The 25541-nt window shown below is 41.4% G+C and overlaps 1 protein-coding gene across 5 annotated transcripts in view; it reads left to right on the forward strand.

Moving 5' to 3' along the window:
• Positions 1-25541, forward strand: part of LOC309845533 (serum paraoxonase/arylesterase 2) — a 67185-nt gene that overhangs the window by 14580 nt on the left and 27064 nt on the right. For 2 of the 5 annotated variants that reach the window (XM_082693633.1, XM_082693632.1), the window contains exons 3-9: positions 1849-1904; positions 6392-6557; positions 7097-7223; positions 8738-8938; positions 11490-11571; positions 12313-12441; positions 13068-13699. The exons of 1 other annotated variant lie outside the window; for it this stretch is intronic. In XM_082693633.1, the coding sequence (XP_082549759.1) occupies positions 1849-1904; positions 6392-6557; positions 7097-7223; positions 8738-8938; positions 11490-11571; positions 12313-12441; positions 13068-13226 (920 nt within the window). In that variant the 3' untranslated portion in view covers positions 13227-13699. Of the gene's footprint in view, positions 1-1848; positions 1905-6391; positions 6558-7096; positions 7224-8737; positions 8939-11489; positions 11572-12312; positions 12442-13067; positions 13700-23790; positions 23952-25541 lie in introns of those variants that run through there. 2 more of the 5 variants (XM_082693634.1, XM_082693635.1) reach the window with 2 other exon arrangements.

Raw genomic sequence — 25541 nt, forward strand, 5'->3', positions numbered from 1 at the left:
GGGGAGCCTGCTTCTCCCTCTCTCTTTCTGCCTGCTTCTCTTCCTATTTGTGATCTCTGTCTGTCAAATAAATAAATAAAATCTTAGTTTGTTTCTATATACCTTTTCTTGTACTTTATGTATTAGCACGTACACATTGAAATTAAATTGTTTTAAGTAATTTTTCAGAAGCAACCAATTTTACTTAATTGACTTCCTATTCAGTGGATCCAGAAAGTAAAACTTCAGACTGACCTGTGCCTGTGAATGTGTGTGTGTTAATATGTTTGTGGCTACACATACACACATGAGGGGTCGAATTCCCCCCATCCCTGCGCATTACCAGTTGAGAACGACCATGGGTCTAGAGACTAGGAAATCTTAACTTTTTTGAGGTATTACTGACCCCCCCTTTTTTTTTTAAGATTTTATTTATTTATTTGACAAACAGAGATCACAAGTAGGCAGAGAGAGGAGGAAGCAGGCTCCCCGATGAGCAGAGAGCCCGATGCAGGGCTGGATCCCAGGATCCTGGAATCATGACCTGAGCTGAAGGCAGTGGCTTTAACCCACTGAGCCACCCAGGCACCCCTTACTGACCCTTTTTTAAACTGCTGAAAGCCAAGGATCCTTTTCATAGACAATTTCCCAGCTGACATACAGATGACATTTTGCATTGCGTAGAATTTTAATAAGTTCACAGACTATAGAACCCATTTGTGGCTCCTTAGGAATCCACAGGCCCAGGTGAAGAACTCCTCCATTATGCCATGCGTAAGCATATATATGTATGTATCCTCTTGCCAAGGAACAGACTTTGCAGGTGTTCATGATTGCAGTTGTCTTAGCAAAGCGAAGTTCTTGGCAATTGTATTTTCTTCTGCTTTTCTCCACTATGATAGAGCCAGTGACACTGGAGGCAACCGGCCAGATGCAAACTCATGAATCAAAACCAAAACGGCTGCGTAGATGCTGTTTGTTTTTGACAACCTAGAAATAATCTTGGAGAAAGTCTTTGGAGAGGCCTTAAAGGGGAAGATTGGATTTTGTGGACTCAAAGAATGTGTCATGATTTGGCTTAATCTAAGCCATTTTTATTCCTCTTTTCTTGTGTTTGGGTCTATTATCTGTCTGCGGAATTTACACAGTGAGACCACTGGGAAGGTCTTGTGTCTAATTATTTGCTGTGCTGTGTGGAGTGGACTGCAGACAATCAATAAACAATCAATAGTAATTGTAGCCTGCTCAGAGACAAGCGTTAGAAGATTCAGCTGGCTTAGGTGCACGGTATTTTTCATTAATTTTCTTTTGCTGGTTGTTTTCTGTAGTTTAAAGCCTAAATTTAAAGATTAAGTGGAAGGCTTTCTTTGCTTATGAGAACAAGCAGACATTGTTTTTTAAAGAGGGCATATATAATCCCAGGTGTTTTATCTCTGTTAATGAGAGAAATGTCTGTGTTTGCTTCAGATTGAATGAGCAGAGAAAGGGACAAGGATATTTGCATGGTTAAATGACTATGAGCCCTTCTCTCTGAAAGTAATATTCCCCTGATGTCAATTACTTTTGTACCGACATCTGGATGTTTATCAGAAGAGTGTACAGATGTCAACTTTTCCTGTATTATAGCTGGAAATGTAGTGATTACTTGACTTTGATTTGAGTAAACATAAAATATTTCACATTTAAAGTCAGAGGTTCACTGCAGGAAGGGATTTGGACTGACGTGTATTAAAGAGAGTGGTAGGTTCCTTGGAAAAAATTAGAACCATTCCTAAAAATGCAGGCACCGACAAAGTAAACTAAGTCCCAGTTAGACCTAACAAATAATAGAATTGAAACGTGACATTTATCTATCTCTTGAACTTACAGAAGCTGGCGCAGATGATATTGACATACTTCCCAACGGTCTGGCTTTCCTTAGTGTGGTGAGTAGCTCCTTCGTTCACCAGTCCCGGTGGAGGAGGGACAGGAGTGTTTGACGAGGGCCTGCAGTGCAGTAACTTGTTCTTAAAATTCCTCACTTTCAAAAATATGTTCTGGAAGAAAAAAAAAAAAAAAGACAGTTTGAGCAGAAATTTGGAAAATGTCCTCAAGCTTATCTAAATGTAAAGATGAAAACGTCTTTGCCAATTGATTAATTGCTCTTTATTCCCCACCGCATTGTACTAAAATATTCCAGTGCAATCTGTGTTTCAAAAGTTTCTTATTAAAAAGCATACTTTGGTCATTGTTGTGGCTATTCTGTACTTCATTATACTCTTTTACATGCAGCATCTATCTCTCCTTCCATTAGCTACTCAATTTTAAGCTCATATTCTTGCTGCTGTTGTTTATTTTCAAATAATATACCAACTTTCCCAGACCAAGCCTTTCTCTTTCTTTCTTTCTCCCCCTGAATCGCTCCTCCTTAAAGTCATCAACTGAGTTTATTGATACCCTTTGCTTTGCCTTAATTCTTAGAAGCTGAAAAATAACCGCTTCCCTGGACAGACATTGGGAAGACTGTAAAACTGATTGGCCCGCGTGCTGGCCTACACCAGTCGCCATCTAATTGGAAAACTGTGTGAGTGGGCAATGAGGAAGTTCTGACCACCGCTCTTCTGTGGCGTGGGCCCCCATGAGTGTCCTTAGTGTCATCACGGCTTCGGTTTTCCTTGAGGAAGGCGGCCTGTGATGATTCTGTTCCTGCTCATCATCCAGAGGAGCAGGAACAGAATCATTATTTTCAGGCTCTGAGATTCAGCTCTGACAAGCATAGGGTTGCTTTTGAAGAGTCATGGCACAAATAAACAGTTGTCGGACCTCTGGGAAAGTTTAGAGAACTCGGCTTGGAGAATGAGGGTTAGGATACTGGTCAGGTTCCTGATGGTTTTTAGGTGGAACACTGAGCAGCTGGTTGTTACCACTGAGGAGGAAAAAAAGAAATATTGTGGGCTTTGGCAAGAACACTAAAATTTATGTTAAATTTTAAAAATACAGTCTCAAGAGACAAGGTTATGTACTTACCTACACAGAATGAGTAAAATGATATTTCTAGTATTATAGGTTTGTTAGGAAGCACATGCTTACACGTGTCTATAGGCTTAGGAGAAAACACTGGGACTCCTTGTCAGAATCATTCGTAACTAGAGATGCAAAAATCTGAGGAAAGTAGAAATCACTTGCTTTTTTTTTCCTCAAAAGAGGTATTTTCAGAGATTTTTGTAATCCAGAAATCACATGTTTCAAGATCTGAGCCCCCCTAGGAATAAACCTGAATTGGGAGAACTGAGGTCTCCACGCACATAAATCTATAGTCATTTCCACTGAAGGGCTAATGCCAGTCACAATGATCTTGTAGCCATGTCTATACAATTTCCTCAGCTTTTTTGTCCTTCCTTGGTTATCTGTCTTTTATTTTTTTGAAATTTAGAAACAATTCCACTGTACTGCTGATTTTTAAATTACTCAGCACTGTCTCTCCCGTTTCCCAGAATTCACTTCTTTCTAAACGAGTAGTGGGTATCTCACGGCAGCTATCTCTTCCTCTTCCAAACATGGTAGCCCATCGGACACATCTTCTTCTGTGGTTATGGGTGTGAGGGTCAGCCCAAAACCTGCGTCCTACTTCGTGAAGAATTGGATGACAGAAAATAGAATATAAGAAAGATTTATATGGCCATAGGAGTGTACTTAACACCACTGAAAGGTATGCTTAAAATGGTGAAGGTGGTAAATTTTGGTATGTGTAGTTTACGGAAAGTAAAAATAAATCAAATGTTTGAAAAGAGAAAAAACATGGTTAAATGGCAGGGAACATTAAAATAACCATGAATAATGATCCACCATCTCCGGTAGAGCTTTCTTTCTTGAACCCATGCTCTCATTGATGGGACAGTGATATAAAATAGAGATTACCAGCCTGTGAAGTGACCCTGCTATGAAGGGATAATGTAATTCCAGTTTATTCTGCTCACTGAGACTGCCAGCCTTGCAGTTTTGTCATTTTGATAGGTTTTTTAAAATTGGAGATAATTTCTATTATGTTCAACTTTGTGCATAAAGTGAGACTTAATTTTGGTGTACTCTTTTAGATTTGCATAAAATATGACTTAAAAGATCTCAAAGAGAAAAGACCTAGATTATTTCGGTGAGTCCTGAGAAAACATGAAATAAAATGCAACCTTTCATTCCTGGTTGAAAGCTCCAAGAAAACTAGAAATGGAAGGTAATTTCTCTGAAACCTACAGCCGACGTCCTTCTTAGTGGTAAAACATTAGCCACCTTCCATAAATGTTTAGAAAAGGAAGAAAATGCCCCCAAATATTATGACCATCAGTAATCTACTAGAGTTTTTGTGGGGTTTTTTAAAGATTTTTATTTATTTATTTATTTATTTATTTGACAGACAGAGGTCACAGTAGGCAGTGAGGCAGGCAGAGAGAGGAGGAAACAGGCTCCCTGCTGAGCAGAGATCCCAATTCGGGGCTCGATCGCAGGACTCTGGGATGATGACCTGAGCCGAAGGCAGATACATTAACCCACTGAGCCACCCAGGGGCCCCTCTACTAGAGTTCTTAATAACCCAGTAAAACAAGAAGGAGAAATATGAGGTGGGGAGAAAAGTCAAAACTGCCATAGTTTTCTGACATCACCATTACCTGCTTTTTAGACAATCCAAGACATTGAACCAGTAGACTGTTTTATCCACAGGGAGAGTTCAGTGAAGTGGTTGGATTCAAAACAAACATGTAAAATTCACTAGCTTTCCCGTGCACAAGGAAGAACCAAGTAGGAGCTGTAAGAGTCATAAAAATAAAAGTAATAATGTTCCATTCAGAGCAGCAACTTAATTCTCAAAATTTGTACAGAAAAGTCAATGAGGGGCACCTGGGTTAAAGCCTCTGCCTTCAGCTCGGGTCATGATCCCAGAGTCCTGCGATCGAGCCCCACATCAGACTCTCTGCTCTGCCTTTCTACCTGCTTGTGATCTCTCTCTCTCTCTCAAATAAATAAATAAAATCTTTAAAAATATCAATGAGCAAAAATATCTAAGACTAGTTTGTGACAATAAAACAATGAGGTGTGAGATATGGAGACTCGCCATAAATAGAGTGGCTGTAATTAGAAATAAAGCTATGGTAATTAAAGAGTGGTGTATTGGTACAGGAATAGGCCGGAGTCCCCAGATAGATCAGAATGCAGAGGGATCTTGTATATGTACATGTACATAGAGGTGATATTTGCAGTCAGTGAGGAAAGGACAAACTATATGCCAGGCACAGCTCCAGGCCCTGGGACCTAGCAGTGAGCGGAGGAGACAAAGTCCTGACTTTTGTTCCAGTGGGGTGAGGATGGATCTGTGTCAGATGCTCGCAGCACTTTAAGAAGTAAAGGAAGGTGGGGCAGTGGAGACTTGGGAGAGCTGGGCAGAGGGTGTGGTCAGGCTTCCATTTCTGTATGTCTACGGATGCATCTGTGCCAAATAGCGATAAGTACCATTTGACACAGATACAAAGCATCCGGGAGACCTAGATCTTGGGGTGGGGTGGGGTGGGGAGCATTCCTAGGCAGAGGGAACTGTGTGTATAAATGTGCTGAAGTGAGAATGTGCCTGGTATATTTGAAGAGCTTTAGGAAGCCATGTGGCCCGTAGGAGATGAGAGCCGAGATCTGGAGTGTTTGGGGTGTGGAAGGTGCAGGAGGGTGAGCAGGGCAGACCATACAGGGAACCCAAAGAACTTTCACTTCATAATCTGAGCGAGATGGAGTTTTGATCAGAGGCGTGACATCATCTGACTTTGGATGCTGGTGGGAGACCAGTCTTCCATGGGGAAAGGCCAGAAAAAATAAAAAAGGACAGTTGGTTGTGAGCCGTTGCTGTCATTGGGGGCGTGGTTTGGGTCAGGGCAGTCATGGCCAAAGCGATGAGAAAGGTTCACAGCCTTATGAAGGGATATATTTTTCAAGGTCAAGTCCAGAGGATTTGCTGGTGGATTGGATCTGGGGAGTGAGGCAAGGAGGGGAGTCTTGACTTAATACCGTTCACCAAGACTTTGAGCTTCTGGACGAGCGAAGGGCAGGCCAAGAGCTTGAGGGTCAACAGCCTACGTGTAAACTTTCACTTCTTCCCACCCCCCAACTCTTCTTGGTATCACCCTGTCCACCAACCTTCTGGTTATCCCTTTAAGAGACCACACCCCTAGGCTTGTGCTTCAACTCAGAAGAATCAGTTCCCGGTCATCTCGCAGCTCTCCAGCCCCCGATTCCTATTTTTTTTTTTTTTTCTGTCCTCTTCTCTCTGCTTTCTTGCTGTTTGTAGCTGTAATGCTGCCTCCTTTAACCAAAATCTATCATTTATTTATACAGCCCATTTTAGCCCATAAACACCTGGAAGCCTCTATATTTAACTTTTTTCCTCTGTTTTGAAAAGGGTTTGAAATGTCCAGGACTCCACAGCTTTTCCCCAGATAAGCCTGGAGGGATACTAATGATGGATCTAAAAAAAGAAAACCCGAGGGCCCTGGAACTGAGAATCAGCCGTGGGTTCAATTTGGCTTCGTTCAATCCACATGGTATCAGCACCTTCATAGACAACGGTAAGGGCTGATGAGCTCCTCACATGGAGAAGCTTCTCATGGTTTGCAAATGACTGTGGAAAATAGATTTGGATCATATCTGTAGAAACAGAAGAACAATTAACTCATGAATTATTACTGTATTCTTCATACAAGTAAGTTGGTCACTTGCCACTCCAGCTAGCAGCAACTGAGGCCACATTTGGAATTTCTAGCAGGTAATACCTGGGAGAATGTTTACATTTCATAACCTTTTTTCATATACCTATGATTATTGCATTAAAAAAGAGCTATGGTTTTGAATTAAACTATAAACAGATTATTCATGAATTCTGTATATGGAGTGGAAAACACTCTTTCTTAAAGGTCAGGGGACCGATGATCAGAAATAACACCAGCCAGACAGTGATGAGAAAGACGGGGAAGAAGAATGATCTGTTAGGTCGCCTAACAGCTTAAACATTCAACCTTTCCCCGCCTGTGGTATTTAAATGTCAGTGTCTGCCCAGAGGTCCTGTGGTTCTGTCTTGTAAATTAACTCTGTTCTTTCAATTCTTTAGACGACACAGTTTATCTCTTCGTTGTCAACCACCCAGAATTCAAGAATACAGTGGAAATTTTTAAATTTGAAGAAGAAGAAAATTCCCTTTTGCATCTAAAAACAATCAAACACGAACTTCTTCCAAGGTACTCAGCCCTTTTGTTCATTCTCCAGTCTGTCTCTGGCATGTCCATGTATTTCCCATGATGGTCCTCTCAGCTTTGATAAGAGCTAAAATATGTGTATGTAGACACATATGTAAAAACACGCGCACGTGTGTGTGTGTGTGTGTGTGTGTGTGTGTGTGGCTTCCTTGTAGAGCAGGGAAAGTCAATGTCACTCATAATAACCAGTGTTCTCTGAGGACTCCCCTGAGAAATGATAAAACACTGGATTACAGAGGCGTTGCTCCTCAGGTCCATCTAGGGAACAGGAGACAAGCCTCCCTGTTTTTCCTGCTGTCACCTTCCATCTCAGATGACCCATCACCCTAACCATAATACTTTGTCCTGCCAAGGAAGAGTAGCCTGCTTTAAATGATGGCAGTGTGCTTTGTGTGGGACTACTACAGAGTGCTTCCATTGGGGTCGTGGTAGCTGGGGGCTAATGGCCACACAGAATTGGAGGGATTCAGACTGGAAGCTGGTCACTCTCTCCTTCCAGAACATACCACCGGTTGATAATGTGGCTAAAGGAGACTCGTGTGTATCTCCCTGGCTCCGCTTGCATTAGCTTACTCCTTCTTTTAAGTTTGAACTTTGATGAATATTTTTAATTTCTCCATCCCTATCTAGGGCTTCCGCATGTAACTTCCAATTGTTCTTCCCAAAAAATGCACTTCACGATAAATAGGAGCATAAGTACTGTCCAGGCAGCCTCTGCATCATGGTCTCTTTCAGAAAGAGGGGACCCACCTTCCCCGTAGCTCTGTTTTTCACTGACCAAAGAAGAAAGCAGCTCTTTCAGAAAGTGTTGCATAGGGTAATTGGAATTTAAATTTAATAACGCCCTTGCCCAACTGGTTTTAAAAATGTAATTGTTTTTAGCATATAAATCTCTCGTCTGAATCATTGCACTATGGCAATTTCATCATCCATCTCTCTGCACGTGTCTGTGGAGGGCCCGTTCATTCTCGGCACGTCGTCTTTGTGAGTCGGGTAGAAATTGAACAGTCAACCTTAGTTTGACTAATAACCAAGCAGAGGAACTCGGGAAAATCTGGCAACTGAGTAAATGAAGGCTAGGTAAATGTTATTGACGGCCCGACCCGCTCCGCAGCCAGCGCGGCTCTAGCAAGCTCTGTACTCTAGATAGTCCTACCCTTTCATGTTGTTGTTAAACCCAACACTTTTGGCTGTCAAAAAACATAGCCTGTTGGCACGAAGTTCTTTTTTGTTTTTTATAAGAGTCCTGCCGTAATTGCTAAATGACCTGTCTTCGGATTACCTGTTACCTTGCAAAATTGTTCTCTGAAAAACGATATTATAGTAGATGACCTCTGACCATAGCCGTGTGACTTTTAGCTGAGCTTTTCCTGGGAAACCTCGTACCAAAAATTTAAAGCACAGATTGTTTATGCCGTCCTTCCAGAGACTTAATCTTTAATATGGAGACCAACTGGTTGCTGCTTTTCTCTCACGGATTATTTTTTCTCTTTCAGTGTGAATGATATCATAGCTGTGGGACCAGCACATTTCTATGCCACCAATGACCACTATTTCTCTGATCCTTTCTTAAAGTATTTGGAAACATACTTGAACTTACACTGGGCAAATGTTGTTTACTACAGTCCAAATGAAGTTAAAGTGGTAGCAGAAGGATTTGATGCAGCAAATGGGATCAATATTTCACCCGATAAAAAGTATGACTCCTCATAAGATTATCTTCTCTTCTCCTTAGTAGTGGTGCTGGGTCAGATTCCTCACTTCGCTGGTTTTTTCCACTGTAAAAAGCTTCCTTGATATTTTTTTGTCTATGACAAATATATATGTGTATGTATATATATATACACACACACACACATATATATAAAATATATACATTGATATATTTGTATTAAATATATATAATATTTATATGTAATATTTAATATATACTAAGTACATATATATATTTACATATAATATCTAAATATCATTGTAGAATTTAATTTTGTAAATGTGAATTTTTATGAACCGGGTTATTTACATATACCTATTAAAGGGTGAGATAGGTGTTTCCTTTTAAATAAAGATATCTTTGTTTCATTGGCTGCATATTATTCTATGATAGGGATGATCTTAAAGTAATTTAAACAATTCTCTGATAATGGATGCATAGGTTGGTTTTCATATATATATATATATATATATACACACACACACACACACACATATATATATATTTTTTTTAATATAAAAAATGTATTTCTCATTTACCACTGAAGCTTCTCCAGATATTTTTAAGGAATAGCTCCTGAAGGGAGCATTGCAGCGTAATCCATATTCAGGTTTCGGGAGGATAAGACAGACCTGGGTGGTAATGCCGCCTGGGCACGGGTTGACAGTGATGCTCTGAGCCGTGTCTGCACGTTTGTACAACTGTTTCTATAGAACAGATCCCTCAAAGTAGAACCACTTACTTGAAGAGTTACCCCTTTAAATGGTAACTTTAGTAGCTATTGCCCAGTGGGCCCCCCCTCCCAAATTATCCCACTGTTTCTCTACGTCCAACCATAGCATATAGAAAGGAAATTAAATTTTATTAACTTCCCTTTGTACTACCTTAGCACATTGAACAATTTAAACTCCTGCAAACATAACGTGAAATAAATTTGGCATTCCTTGACAACTCAATGTCTTTTTTCATGACACAATTTCTTCTTTCTTGTTGATTATAGAAGACGAATGTAGAATCATTTAAATTGTCTGTAACTCTCCTGCCAAATCTGTTTTTCTCCCCCAACTCTCATCTTTCAATTATGAGACTCAAACTTTCCAGCACCTGAGCTGCAGACAAGAATAATGAGAGAGGATTCAGCTCTAACTCCTCTTTTGCCCTCCCCAGCCAACCCCAGGAGCAAGCTGTCCTCGCCACCCCCCCACTTTCCTTTCCCACTGATGCCTGCCCGCTTTAGGTTCTCACCCTCTCTGGCTAGAGTAGTAGCCGGTAGTAGCCAACTTGTTTTCAGTCTGCTGACATTTTTTGCCTTGTTGCCAGTTCTGTCTTTCTGTATTCCATGAGCCCTTAAGGCTCTCTGAAAGAGGGGGCCTGGCCAGCTTCTTCTTGGACTCCTCCTGCTGAGCCCTGCCTGGTGCAAAAAACAAATGCTCAGGACCTGTTGAATGGAACTAGCCGGTTGTTATTATGCCACTTTGTTATTCTGCAAATTCAGTGGGACCCAATTGCTTATCAAATCAGGGCAAGCTAAAGGGTTGGACTTGCTTTAATAGGGGAGCTTCAACCTCCCTTTTTGACCCTTTTCATACTTTCCCTGCTTTAGACAAAGAAGTCATTATTTTGCAAATATGCCTCTCTCATTCTTGCCCCTGTGCCTTTGCTCACAAGGTTTTTTTTCTGCCTAGAAGGTGCTTTGTCCTCATTTCCCCAAGTGCAGTCTCCTTCCATAGCCACCGCAGATGCCCTTCCTTTGTGAAGCCTTCTGTGTTCTCAGGAGTTAGGTATTTCTTCGGTCTCTAGGCCTGAACTCTTTCTCGTGTAACCAATCATGCTGTATTATTTGTTTCATGTGTACAGACCAGTCTGATCATCCCAACGCACTAGAAACTCTGTAGGAGAAGGCTGCCTCTTCTTTATGTCCGTCACAATACTGAGCTCATGGCTTCACACATGATAATCGCTCAATAGAACTGTTGCCATGGAACGGTCAATTCAATGAGTAAAATTACCGTAAAGTAGTTCGTTAATTCACCCTGCTTAGATGTAGGCAGATTGTTCTCAATAGATTCTTATCTCTTACTCTGAAAATTCTCAACATGGTAATAAATATTTTACTAAGAATGAATGATTATTAATAAATAATAAAGTGTGTTCTGTTCGCTACTTTGTATTTCTGTGTGAACATGATACATAGAAATACCAAACTGTATCGTGGAATGTGTAAACTTTTTTTTGGAAGCCAGACATTTCGGTGGCAAATATCACAGACTTTATGTTCAAAATAATGTTCTATATTACTTTTCCCTTTACAAACCTCTTGAGAAATCATTTAACAATTCTGTGATTGTTTGTAGCAACAATGAATTGATTTTGAAAGCTTGCTTTTTAAATAAAAATTGACCTTTATCAAGCATTCCTTGAGGGCCCATCATTGATTAACTTCTTGGCAGGTTATTAAAACTTATTCTTCCATATGGTATTAATGAACTTTTATATTGGCGTGGTGTTCTAACCAGCGTGTCCTTTCTGTGAAGGTACATCTATGTTGCTGATATCCTGGCTCACGAAATTCATGTTTTGGAAAGACACCCTAATATGAATTTAACTCAGTTGAAGGTAAAATACTTATTTTCTTATATCAAGTAGACCTTAACGTATTAAACTTGGTAATTTTGTAATTACTCTGTATCACCACAGTACTTCCCTTAAAACAGAATGTAATGCCAGGGTTGCTCTTCTGCGTTTTTAAATATCACCTCTCTACAACAGGCTAAGCCTCCTGTCCCCAGCCTTCATGAGGACTGACTGATGACATACAGCAGAGGGTTGGGAGTGATATTTGCATCAGATTTAGAGCCCATTCCATGACGTACTGATGGTACCCAATGAATTCCAATAAGAATTTTCACAATTGAAAAGACTAATAGATGAATTCTGAAATGAAGATTTATGCACATTGTCAGCTCTTTCAATAATAAATGAAGGTAGAAATTGGGTTCCACACCATTATTATTTTCTTCCTGCTTGACAACACATATTTTAGATTGATTAAGAATTTCCTATTTTGCTTCAAATGAGTTCCTTGAGCTAACTGATCATTGTGCATCTTTTAAAGGAAAAGGAGTTCATTTTTAAGAGACATTGATCATCACCCTAACTCTCTTAATTTCAGGGAAGATGAAAAGTGGCCCTAACCCAGTTTATTAAATTTAATTTACGCCATATTGGTGTTAAAAGGGTGGAAGCCGGGAGCTGTATGTAATTTTCCCATGTGTTGAGAGGCAAGAATGCTTAGTCCTAAATTATTTAATCAAGTTTCTCAAGTCATTTAGATATTGACATTTTTTAATTTGGAAGGTACTCAAGTTGGATACACTGGTGGACAATTTGTCTATCGATCCTTCCTCGGGCGACATCTTGGTAGGCTGTCATCCTAATGGCCAGAAGCTCTTCATTTATGACCCGAACAATCCTCCATCATCAGAGGTTTTTCTTTTTTTTTTTTTAAGTCTTCATTTTTCTACTTTAATTGTTTAAGTCCTTTTGAACTAATAACATAGTAAACTGTCACAGGGATGGTTTGTTTAGTCATTTTAAACCAACAATGCGATAAACTTATGCAGTGATTTTGTAAGTGCTTTAAGCCAATAATTGGCAGAATTTCACTCATTCAAATACTTTTAGAAAAATAATCTTTTGATGTATTAAATTACCGTGGAAACTAGTCAAAAGGCATTTTCTATAAAGACATGTGCCCTCCTTGTGTGGTAGACTGGCAATGTTTTTAAATACCTGGCTTATTGTCAGCTCCCTACATGACATGACTTCTGTTCATGCTAGCATAGTGTGGAAGTATTTCCATTAATGCTCAATTACTATAATAACCCGAAATCCTGGGTTGGCATGCAGTAGTAGCTAGATGGTTGAAAAAAGTACTTTCTTTGTAGGCTTAAAAAAGTACTTTCATTTAAACATTAAAAAGATTGGTAACTGCTGTTTTCAACAGCACATCCTCTGAATCATTGCGTCGCTGTGGAAGACAGGGATTATTGGTGATTGGGTGACATGGGTGTATGGTGGTTCAGTGTTAATCTTTTGTATCCCCTGAATAGGTTCTCCGCATCCAGAATATTCTGTCTGAGAAGCCGACTGTGACTACAGTTTACGCCAACAATGGATCTGTTCTCCAGGGAAGTTCTGTAGCCTCAGTGTATGACAGGAAGCTGCTCATAGGCACTCTCTATCACAGAGCCCTGTATTGTGAACTCTGAATTGTACTTCCGGATGCAAGTGTGCTAACTTCTTTTAACACTTACTTTTCTACAAATTGCTAATTGTGTGGGAATTTAACCGGCAAAATGGGCCCAGGAATGTAGGACCTGTGTAGTTAATTCTATTTCAGTAAGGAAAAGCCCCTTCAGTTCTGATAGCACTTTTAACATAAAAGGCAAAGGGACAGTTTTTAAAATATGTGGCGTGAAGGAGAGAGAAGACAGCTGCCTCCAGTAAAGCGGATTCACTGAACAAAAGGAACCTCATCTCTGCCTTCCAACTGCCAGAGCGTGTATTCCACTGAAACAGGGTAGACTGCATTTCCTGAAAATGTGAGTGACCTCAGCTCCAGCAGTGTGACCACTGTGAGTGTTCAGAACTACTGATAGGTAACATGTGGATGTTTTTTACTTACATCTTTGTTTACTGTTAATGCGTTGGAGTTCTATTAAAGGCTAACTAAAAATCCAAATTTGGCCTGTCGCTTCATTCTCAAGGCATGCCTTCAGGAGGGCCATGGGAAAGCAGGCCCCTTCCTCATGGGGTTCTCCTTGGGATAGGCAGGCATGGGAACCTAAATTTCTTTGACTGAATGCTAAATGTAAATGGGCTCTTTATTTGAATAAAACGGAGCAAAGCATCAGCTAAATATAGCAACTCCAGTTCTCAGTGAGTATGGAGTGTTCCCCTCAGCTCTCTTCCTTAATGGCAGTCCACCTTGCCTACCAAGAGGAGATAAAAAGTTGGACCTGGTGGTTCGTGCCACCTCCCCATTGAACACAACCATGAACTTCATCGGGAGAAATGAAGTCAGCTATCCAGTAGGGTTAGTCCTAGCAATGCTGGGATCATGGCGAAAGGTGTCTGCCTCCCATAGGAGAGTTCTTTCCACTCATTAAATGTCCTGTAAAATCATCTTAAGCCCTGAGGAAAGGCTTGCGTGTGTTTCTCTCCGTTGTAACTTACCAAGGCATTTTGCTTCTTATACTTTTTTTTTTCCATTTTCGGCATCATTATCAGGACAATATTTGCCAGTTCCTTAAATTTGCCAGTTAATGCATGAAAAATGGCACATTCATTATCTCATGGAGTCCTAATTACAATCCTGAGGGAGTAGGTATTGATAGTACAAACTGTTAACACTTCATAGATGTTCAAGGTCACACACCTAGTGGCACTCCCCACCTAGTTCTGATGCCATGGGCTAAAAGTTCACCCCCATGAAGTCACCGCCGTGGAGTTAATGAGGTCTCCTTATTTACTAGTTTACCTGTTGTAGAGTTTCTTCTGTTTTCTTAGATATCAATTTGAGTTCCTTCTTCCGATGAATCCTTTAATGATTTTTAAATGTAAACTGCAGAATGGTTCTTCACCTTGGCCACGGTCTACTTGACCTGTGGTTTTATTTACATTTTAAAATAGTCTCTGACTAATGTCTGTTGGAGCTCTTTCATGCTAAAATAATTACTGTTTTTTGCTGTTTTCCTTGTCCATAGGAAAAAATATGTCACAGATGAATAAAGCAAGATTAAATGTTAGTCACCAGAGATCCAAATCCAAGAAGTGTATTAGATATTGGATGATAATAGTGACTATCTAAAGACCTACATTCATGAAAAGTAGCAGAATACAGTAGGTATAAAGTAAACTTGTTTTCTATTGCATTTATTAGAAATTTTATTTGAACAAAAGTAAGTATAATTTTAATGAGCTCAGGTATTAGTTATCTTAGAAATACAAAAATAATTTTTAAAATACTTTTGGCCTCACTGGGTCAGGGATTTTGTTTTTTCTAAGCATAAGGATTGCATTTATATATTATGATCTTATTTTGATCAAATATTGGGTTTTACAGTTTGTTGTTTATTAGAAAGTCAAGTCACTCAAGGACTAAAACTGCAATTGGGATATGTCACCACTAGGTGGATACAGGTCCCACAGGGATGTGAGTGTTTTCTTTTTTTTTTTTCTAAGAATTTTTTTAAATTAATTAATTAATTTATTTATTTCAGTGTAACAGTATTCATTGTTTTTGCACCACACCCAGTGCTCCATGTAATCCATGCCCTCTCTAATACCCACCACCTGGTTCCCCCAACCTCCCACCCCCCTCCACCCCCCACCCCTTCAAAACCCTCAGATTGTTTTCTTGCTTTTTAAACTGACTTCCTGTTCAGTGACGGTAGGTTTATCTGAATGCACTTTTGGTTCTTCACAAAACCTCAGCTCTTTTACAACAGCTAAATGAGGACATGAGTTCCTAATACATGGAATAAGGAAAATTAAATATAAGCTGTAATACAATATTTTTTTCTCATTTTGTATATGGATTAATTATTAATGATAACTACTCTGAGGCTGATCCTTTTTCTAAACTAATTTCGATCTGCTCACTTGGAATTCTGTCCTGGATTCAGACTTAACCAGGCTGGTGAGTGTCTCCCTGGCAAAACAGTGAAGACTTAAAACAGCACCGACTACCCTACCACCTAAGAGAAGTAGCCACTTCTCTTAGATTACTCATAATTTTCATTATTCACTTGCCTTTTCACAAATGGATTCCTGAGTGTGTCAGGAGCAGGGTCGAGAGAACCCCAACAGCTCTCTTAGTTTTCTGATCCTGGTTTTCAGGATTTTTATTCCATAAAGCAGAAGGCAGAGAAGGGCAGCGGCAGGGAGCCTCATCTAATTTTTATTATTGCAAAGAAAATAACTTCCAGTTCACTTAAAAAAATGTTTAAGGACACTGAAGGACTTTTCTGTGGCCAGCCTTGAGCTAGGCATTATGATACAACCGTGAACTAGACATAATGCCTGTATTCTAGTGGGAGATTCAGCAAATGAGAAAATAGCTAGCCAGCTAGCTAGGTGATAGATAGAGAGATAGATGGAGTGATTAGAAGGAACTCAACAAAGAAATGTGATCAGGGAATAATTTGGAGAAACCTACTTTCCCCCTGCCACACACAACTTTTGACAAGCAGAGAAAAGTACAAAGAGTAGTTCAGTGACCTAATGTATGTCCTTCATGTTTGTTCACAAATCACCTTTTTGCCACATTTGCTTTATCTTTCCAAATTTGTTTGAAAGCCGGTTGGAGATACGATAAACCCTCACCTCTGCTTCTTTTAGCTCGCATCCTGTCAACACGAGGCCATTCTCCTCCATAACCACTGTGTAATCCGGACACACACCTAAGAGCATTAGTGATACGTTTGTCATGCCACCTGGTGTCTGATCCAAATTCAAATCTCCTTTAATAGTTGCTTATCCGTACACAATCCAGATGCGTTTAATAGTTGCTTTCCCTCCCAACCCCAGCTCCAATCTGGGATCCAGTCAAGGTTCTCAATTTGTTTGTTGCGTCTCTTCGCTGCCTTTTAATCCGGAACCGTTGCTCTGTCACTTGTTTGTTCCTTCATGATACTAGTTTTCAGTGCGGGCAAGATCCTCTGGAATGCCCTGCATTCTGAATTTATTTGACTGTTTCTCCCTGGAGTCCTTAGCTTCATTCAGTCAATATCACTTGTATGTCCTGTGACGTTTCCTGTAAAATTACTCAAGGCTCGATTAGATTCATTTAAGCAATTGCGACAAGAATATTTAACAAGTAATGTGTTGTTCACATTGCAGTGTATTGGAATATATGGACAGGTCGTCCCACTGGTTGTGATGCTGGATATGAATAACTGATTCTGGTGGGGACCACCAGATCACCTCGTTATCTTTTCTCGCCATATTCTGGTTCCTAAAACATTTCCTCTGTTCGGTTGAAGCATCCATTAATGATTCTTGCCTGGATGATTATTATATCGAAGTTGCACGGTGGTGATTTTCCTATCATTTCTAGTGCTCATATTGGTAGGCTGCACTCTGTTAAAAACATTCTCTGCTCTGTTTTCCCACTTGCCCTTTTCTGCATTGTCTCTCTTTTTTTCTGGAAATCGTTTGCTGACAGATCGCAGAGATACTGTTTATTCTTTGTCATAGATTTCTGTTTTCACTTTTATCTCTAAAGTCAGGATAAGACTCGTTCTGTAAGAATGTAAAGGATCTAATCATTTTTTTTTTTTTTTGCCTTGCTAAAAAAATCAAAATTCAACTAAGTACATTTTAAAGATCTTAACTGGCTTTATTCAGTGAACCATGAAGTGGGCAGCACCCCATCTAGCAAACAGAAAGCAGATCCCACGAGCTGTACGAAATGAAAGACTTTGATAGGCAGAAGGCAGTTAGGCAGTTAACCAGAAAGTTATCCTAGCAAAGAGACTATTTTTCAAGCAAGGTCACCTTTCTCTGGGGGAAGGCAGTTGTCTACCAGGCCGATGACCTTGCTCGATGACCTTGCTCGTGCTGACTAGTTAATTCCAGACTGACTGATTGAGATTACGTTCCTGGGAGAGGCAGTTAGGTTAGGTATGAGGTCTCTGGTCATGTGTGCTTAGCACAAATGACTCAATTTAGGGTCTGTTGTTTCTTTTTTAACAGCCTCCTTTGCTGGTTCCCGCACCTCGTTCAGAATAGAAGTGTAGTGGTTCCGTAGGGTCCAGAATCAGGTGCTCGTCCTCCTTCATCTCCTCTCATTCATTCCAGTGGTTGACCTACCACCTGAGCCGAAATTAACCTTGCCCACTTGAACTTTGCCTTCATCTTGACTCTGTCCTTGTCCTTCGCCCTAAGAGGCTCTACCTCACTCTAGCTCCAAGTGATGTTTCAAATCCATTCTCTGCTATCTCCACCAGCAGCTCTGTGGCTGAGCCCTCTGTTACCTCTGACCCGGAATTGTTCTCCTAGTGGGCTCCTCTCTCCTGGGATGTGCCCTCTCTAAGCCACTTCCTACTCGGTAGCAAAGTACTCAGACCAGATCATGTCCCGCTTGAAACCTTTGTGCTCATCCCATCTGTTTGAGAAGACCTGCAAAGTGTTGTGTGATCTGGGCCCTGCTTCCCTCTCCGACTTCTTCTGGCACCACTCTTCTCCCTAGCCACCTGGATGTTGCATATCCTGGCGTTGTTTCTTCTAGAGCCTCTCTGCCTTCTCTTGTGGCCACAACTGACTGATCACTCCATAAAGCACTGCAGACAATTTGTTTACTCTTTCTTTCCCTCCCTCGTCTCCTTCTTTTCTGTCCCCCTTCCTTTCCCTCCTAAAACTATATCTCCCTCCCACCCCAAACGGAAGCTCCTTAAAGGTGAGGGTATCTTGTTGGCAATGGGTCTTCAGTGCCAAGTAAGCAGTTGTCGGTGCTCATCCAATATGACTAAATGTGAACAACGAGGAATGTTCCTTCCCTCGCCTCCATCTCCCACAGCCCCATCCCACACTGTTCCAGAACATAGGGTTTAGTGAAGGGATGTGATCACATCTGGTATCTTGCCACAGCGTAAGAGTTACATGTGGTCTGTTGTTCTTTGAAATGAGTGTTCCCACTGACGTGTGAAGCAAGAGCAGCAGCATCTCCACATTGTGTGTGTGAATTTATGCACTTTCATCCGCCATGTGAGTCATTGTGTTCATAGGCACGTCTTCTTACATGTTCCAAAGATCAAACTGATATAATAAGGTCTCCTCCTGTTATATAGTAAATCTCCTCCTGTTCCATTTGCCCTATTTACAGGAAACTAGTTTGTTAGTTTCTTGTGTATATCTTCTCAACTTTTTTAAAGATTTTATTGTTAACTGATCTCTACACCCCATGTGAGCAACTCACAACCTGAGATCAAGAGTTGCACACTCCACCAACTGTGCCAGCCAGGCACCCCTCTTTCCAATATTTGTATATAAAAACAAGCTGATACGAATATATATTCTTCTTTCCTCCTGTTATGTCACAGAAGGTAGCAGACTATATAGAGTTCCACACATTCCCTTTACCTAAGGATAATGTTTGGACATGTTTTTGTATCATTACAAAGAGATCTTCACTAATCCTATTTTATACCTGCCTAGGATGCCCTAGTTTATTTAACCAGTCCAGTTACTCACTGTTACAAACAGTGCTGCAGTAAGTAGTTGTGTACGTACTTTGTTTTGTATGTGTGCAGGTGTATCTATGGGATAAATTCCTGGAAGTGAATCAAAAGGGGTTCAATCTGGGTCCAAGGTAATTTCACTTGAATGTTTGACAGAGACGTCATAACACTACAGGAGTTGTAACATTTTGCAATGTGTAAGAATGCCCCAAAGGCCTCACCAACAGGTTTTGTTTTTGTTGTCCAATTTTCACTTGTTTGCAAACATGATATCCCACTGTGTTTTAGCTTTCCTTCTGTTAGTACAGCCGAGTTTAAGCACACTTTCAGATATTCAAAGAGATTTGTGGTTATTTTTTCTGTGAACTTCCTTGTCTTTTTTATTTTTATTTTTTTTTCCTAACTGTAAATCATCAGTTATGCAATTCTCGATAGGGTTTGGAAGCATAAGAAAATGATGTTTCTCATTAGAGCAGAAAGCAGTACACAGTTTTCAAGCTCCAAAACCATGGAAGCTATCCCGTCCCTCGCAGTATTGAGCTGCAGGAGACATTACTCAGATTTTTCTCCAGAAAGAGCTAATGTAACAATAAACAAATTTATTTTAACAATAAGCCAATAACAAATTTACTGTGTGGACTCAGTTCAGAGCCTGAAAGTGATGATCATGATAAATGTGACTTTTGTTGTTCCACTTTGAAGAAAACATGAAGATTTTTCCAAAAATATCCTAATGGAAATCAGAGCTTTCAACGAACCCCCTGCTTTTCTATCTATTGCTCCTTGCCCTCTGGTCCCCAGATCCATGGATAGGTAACCCTCTCCACCAGATTCTCCACACCTGAGCACCTTCCTTGATTTGTCCCTGTTCTATGCTGTTCCTCTGTCCACATCCAACCAGTCGCCGATACTATCAGTCCCCTTCCCAAATATTTCTCAAAGCCATTCAGTTCTAAGGACGTTAGGAACTAATTAATCCCCATTGCTTCTCCAATTAGTTCCCCAAGGCCACCAACCATTCTACCCATCTCCAGGAGAGGCAAGCTCCCTACCCGCTCCTTAATCCGTTCTTACTGCAGAGTGATGTTTCTAAAGCATCTGCTGGGTCATATCACTCCTGTGGTTTCCCATGAACCCCTAGGATATAATCTGACTTTCTTCACTTGGCCTACAAGGCCCTACCAACCTCTCTGGATTCAATTCTTGCCATCTTCCTCATAGTCTTTTATGCTCTAGCCCAGTGGTCCTCAAAGTGTGGTCCCTGGACCAGTACCAACAACATTACATGCAAACTTGTTAGAAAGGCAAATTCTCAAGACCTACCCCAAATCTAACAAATCACAAACTCTGGAGCTAAAGTTTAGCAGTCTGCGTTTTAACAAGTCTTCCAAGTGATTCTTATCACATGGTTTGGGAACTCCTGCTCTGTCCTTACCGGACTTACTTCATTCTGGTTCTAATTCCCCAGGACTGTGCAGAAACCAGGCTGCCTTTCTCTGGGCCTCACACTCATTCTGCCTGATTAAATCCTACTTCTGGTTATGCAGTCAATCCCACTCACTGCTATGTAGAGGGTCCAGTGAACACAAGGCTAAACCCAAAGCTGTCACGCACAAATGTCTATTTCCAAGGAGATGTGAAAATCATCCTAGGATCCATTGTTCTGGAAACTCAATGAAGATCTAGCTCTGTCCTCTGTATTTCAACAAGCCATTTCAACAGACATGTGACGAAAAGCCTTGGTCTGAGACAAAGTTTTGAAAGGAGGATTCAGTTCACCTCAGATCAAAAAGCAAAATCTTCCTTGTCAATAGTGTGGACACAGCACACAAGAGTGTTCTAGAGTCACCGCCATGGTCTTTTGTGTCTCCCCAAACTTCCTATGTTGAAAGCCTAACCCCAAAGGAGATGGTATTAGGAAGTGGGGGCTTTGAGAGGTGATTAGGTTATGAGGGTACAGCCTTCATGAATGGAACTGGCGCCCTTACAGAAAGACCCCCTAGAACTCTCTTGCCCCCTCTTCCAGGTTAGGACACAGCAAAGGTGTGTCTGGGAGGTGGGCTCTTACCTGACAGTGAATCTGCTGGCACCTTGATCTTGGACTTCAGAACTATGAGAAATAAAAGTCTGTTGTTTATAGGCCATTTACCTCATGCTTTTTTGTTACAGCTACCCAAATGGACTGAGACAGCCAAAACCCACTCTACTGGTGTGAGAACCTTGTTCTCATTCTTACTCTACACGGAGCAGGAGCTGTTTATATAATATATCTTACTAAGTGGCTTCCCCATGAATAATTATCTCTAGTATCTTGAGCTAATGAGTGAACTCTCCAGGTGCAGATTTAAATGGTGACGCTTGATACCCCAAAGTTGGGAATCTTTTAATGCTAACTACCAGGGTTGGGGATTTGAATTACTGATTATGGTTTTCAAATGATAACTAATCACCTCTAAGGTTTAAAATTATGTACGTACATGGGCACACACACCCGCATACACATCCTTACCTCTGCCTAAAGTGAAGAAGGTTAAACCAGATTATAGATGACACAACACCTGCAATACATTGCCCAAGAATCTGCCTCTTCCCTTGTCCTTGCCTTCCTGCTATGAGGCAGGGAACACACTGATAAGGAACGTGGACTCTAGAGTCTCTTGACCTGAGTCCAAATGGGGTACCTGACACTTCTTAGTTATGTAAACAAGTTATTACTCAATCTCTAGGCCTCACTTTCCTTAGTCATGAAGCGAGGATGGCATATGAGAAATCCATGCAATAATACGTATTATTACTATTTCATCATGCACTCAGTGTCTTTGTTCCCAATTTTTCCTTACGCCAAGTCCAACATCTTGCACTCATCCATCTAATCACTTTTATAGAGCATCTATTAAGTACACAGTTCTGTGCCCAGCACTGGAAGACCCAGCGATCAATGGGACCAGGATCCGAGCCAACGCTCTCACGTGAAGGCTCAGATTTAATTGATGGTCAATGCTTATTGACTCCTCACAATGTGTAGTGTTAGGCACTTTGCACTCATCATGACATTTGATTTTAAGTCACCTATGAGGCAGATATTCTTCTACAAAAGAGGAATCTGAAGCATAAACAAGTTAGCTGGATACCTAAGGCTTGCTGGATCTAAACCCAGGCAGCTTGAGCCCCAGGCCCTGCGTGCAAGCCTATACCACACGTATGGACCCTTCACCTTTGGCAAGGTTCCCTTCTTCATCTCTCTTCTCTGGAAGCCTTATGAAAACAGCATTCAATTCATCCTCTGTTTGAACTCTTAAAATTAGTCATCTTAAAAATAATTATCAGTACAACTCTAGTTGTTACAGCCCTCCTTGAGTACAGCTTTCCTTCTTGCCCAGCCCTCACAGAAGCAGCATGGTGAAGGGTACAGGCTCTGGAGCCCATGCCCTGACTTGCCACTCACCACCTGTGTGACCTAGGGGAAGTTACACAGCCACTCTGTGCCTCAGTTCTTCTCACCTATAAAACTGGGATAATGTTAACTGCCTCAGAGGTGGTTCTGAGAATTAGAAGAGAGTTAACCTAGGCAAAGTACTAAGCACAATGCAAGGCACATGGTAGGTGCTGTATAGGTGGTAGGCATTGTTATTCATGCCCTAATTATGTATTCATACTGTAATCATGCGTCCCATAAGTCAGAGACCAATTTTTCTTGTCTTAATATCTCCAGGTCTGGCAAATTCTTTTCCCTAAACAGTATTTACTCAGTTGAACTCAAAAGAACCATTCTTTCTTTTGGTAAATAAAAACATCACGCTTAAGATGCTATGTTGCTGTGTCCTAACTCCTAAAGTCTCCCCCACCTCCAGCCAGCCCTTTTCCTTCCAACTTAATCCTCATGATGAGAGGGGAAAATTCACTCTTTGCTGGTAGGAACTGAAGACCCAGAAGAAAGAAGAATCAAGGAGCCTTTTGAAAGGCTAACTTCCCACTTCGCTCATCTTCTTGTTACCTAGCCACTTCTTTTCCTTCACTCCCCCTGATGTTCTTTATCCCATCAATGATGGGGACGGCCACGGACATTCGCAAATCCACCCAGTCAACAAACGGAACTGGGCACCCACCATAGTCAGCATTCTGAGACAGGGCAGAAAGTCCAGGAAATCTTGAAGGGTGAGTTAAAGCTCCTGGCTGCGGTTATCTTTCAACGTCGCCCCGCCCACTCTCTCGGGATCAATGTTGCGGCTCCTCTTTCGTCTGGCCTTCGAGAATCGCGAAGTTTTCGGCTCTGAACTCAGCTCCCCGCCCTCTCCTGACCCTTGGGTTTCCGGTTCTGTTCATTCGAGGAGCTGAGGTTGAATTTCGCAGCTTTTAGCAACAAACTTCCTCTATCCTCCCACCGACGGATAGGTGTGTTCTTGCCACAGCTGCGGTCCCGCGGGCTCGCTCTCTCCGTACGGGGAGCCTTGAACAGGAGTCCCGCGAGTAAAGGGTTCCTTGGACCCGGTGCGTGGAAATGGCCTTGAACTCTGGGCGGGGGGCGGGGCCTGGCGGGCAACCTGGACCTCTGCGGGCAGCGCACCGGCTCTGGAGGGGCGGGCGCCATCCAGGGGGCGGGGCCCGGAGCCTGCCCGCCACGCCCTCGGGAGTGCTCGGCACCCGCACGTCGCCACCGGGCACCCGGGCACCAGAGACCATGGGGAAGCTGCTGGTGCTGACCTTGCTTGGGGCCGGCCTCGCCCTAATCGGGGAGAGGTTAGTGGCGCTTAGGTGAGTTGGCATCTTGATGGGGGCGTCCTTGGTTCTTTCTCTCCTAAGTTTCAAGGGCTGCCCCGTGCCACCTTCCTAAAGGATAGGAAAGGGCATTTTTTTAGAACCTCACTCCTCAGTTCCACCCAGCAAGCTATCCCTTGAGAAACGCTGATATGGAAAAGGGAGCTGTTTGCCTTTCTTCCGATGGTAGAGCAGAAATGCCCCCATTTATTTTCTGAAAGTTGTGCCTCCCACCCTCACCCCCCTTTTCCAGGTTGCCCTTGGCATTCTGCTCTTGGGGAAAAAAAAAAAAAAAAAAGAAGAAAGAAAGAAAAAGAAAAGAAAAGAAAGAAAGAACTCCGTTGGAAGCGCTGGACCTGGAGGGGACCAGGCTGCCAGCTCGATGTTTACAGCCCACTAAGACATTGTCCAAGGCCAGTAAAACACTGATGAGTACTGGGAAACAGAGCTCATCCTAGATTAAAAGAGCTAGCCAGACAGCAGGGATATGAGCTGAAACTTGCAGGTGGTGACCACCAGCGTTATGCAGGTTAAAATTAGGACCTTTTGAAGTGGAAGATCTAGTGGTGATGGGCAGAAGTATCTCAAGAGAAGCCAATACACTGGGCTAGAAAGAAATGCTAGGTATAGTATGCATTTCTGAGTGGATGTAAAGCTTCTGTTTGCCTTCACTTGTCTTTAAGTTGCTTTTATTTATTTCTCCAAGCAAAAGCTGATCTCAGAAGTTCACATTAGAATCTACTGAGAAGTCTGATGGCTTTTGTGAATACTTTCTAATTCAACTCGAGAGTGTTTATTGTTACATTTGTTCCCAGTGCACCCAAGTGAGAGAATCATAAAAAATAATAATTACAAGGTAGATCGAAGGTGTATTGTTACAGAAGTGACAGTAAGATAAGTCTAAGTGTAGAATCTTCCCGAATACAGTCTAATAAAAATTTAAAATTATCCCTGGTATTTAGAAGAATGGTTCGCTGTGAAAACAGGAACACTATATTAAAAAAATAATTTGGCCAGTTGTTTACACTGTGGTCAGTCTGATGACTTTTATGCACTTGGAAAATAAGTCAGTATAAAAACTTTTTTAAATAATGAAGTTAAAGCAAAAGCTACAGGGGTTAGCTATTAGGAGACACTTGAATTTGGGGAAAGCATTTCGGTGGGGAGGGGTCAAAAGACAAGGCTATCAGGAGTAAAAGGGAGCCAAAGTGCAGATTTTTAATAGATAATACTTCACAAATTAAATAATACTATTCTGTACATTTAAAGTAATAATGCTGTCCAGTTACTTATATTATTCTACAGTATCATTTATCAGGCCAAAAAGTATTGTCCATGTATAATGGCATTTTATGCTTTCAACTGGGTGAGATCAGCTGCTATAGTCCACATTATGTAAATAAATGTAAATAAAAGGAGGTACCTACTTACATGTTGTAGCATCCATACATGATGAGAAACACAGTTAATGAACACGAAGGTGATTAAAGGGATGCCTGGGTGGCTCAGTGGGTTAAGTGTCTGCCTTTGGCTCAGGTCATGGTCTCAGGGTCCTGGGATCGAGCTCCGCATTGGGCTCTCTGCTGA

The sequence above is a fragment of the Mustela nivalis genome (assembly GCF_964662115.1).
Source record: "Mustela nivalis genome assembly, chromosome: 12".
Classification (NCBI taxonomy): Eukaryota; Metazoa; Chordata; class Mammalia; order Carnivora; family Mustelidae; genus Mustela; species Mustela nivalis.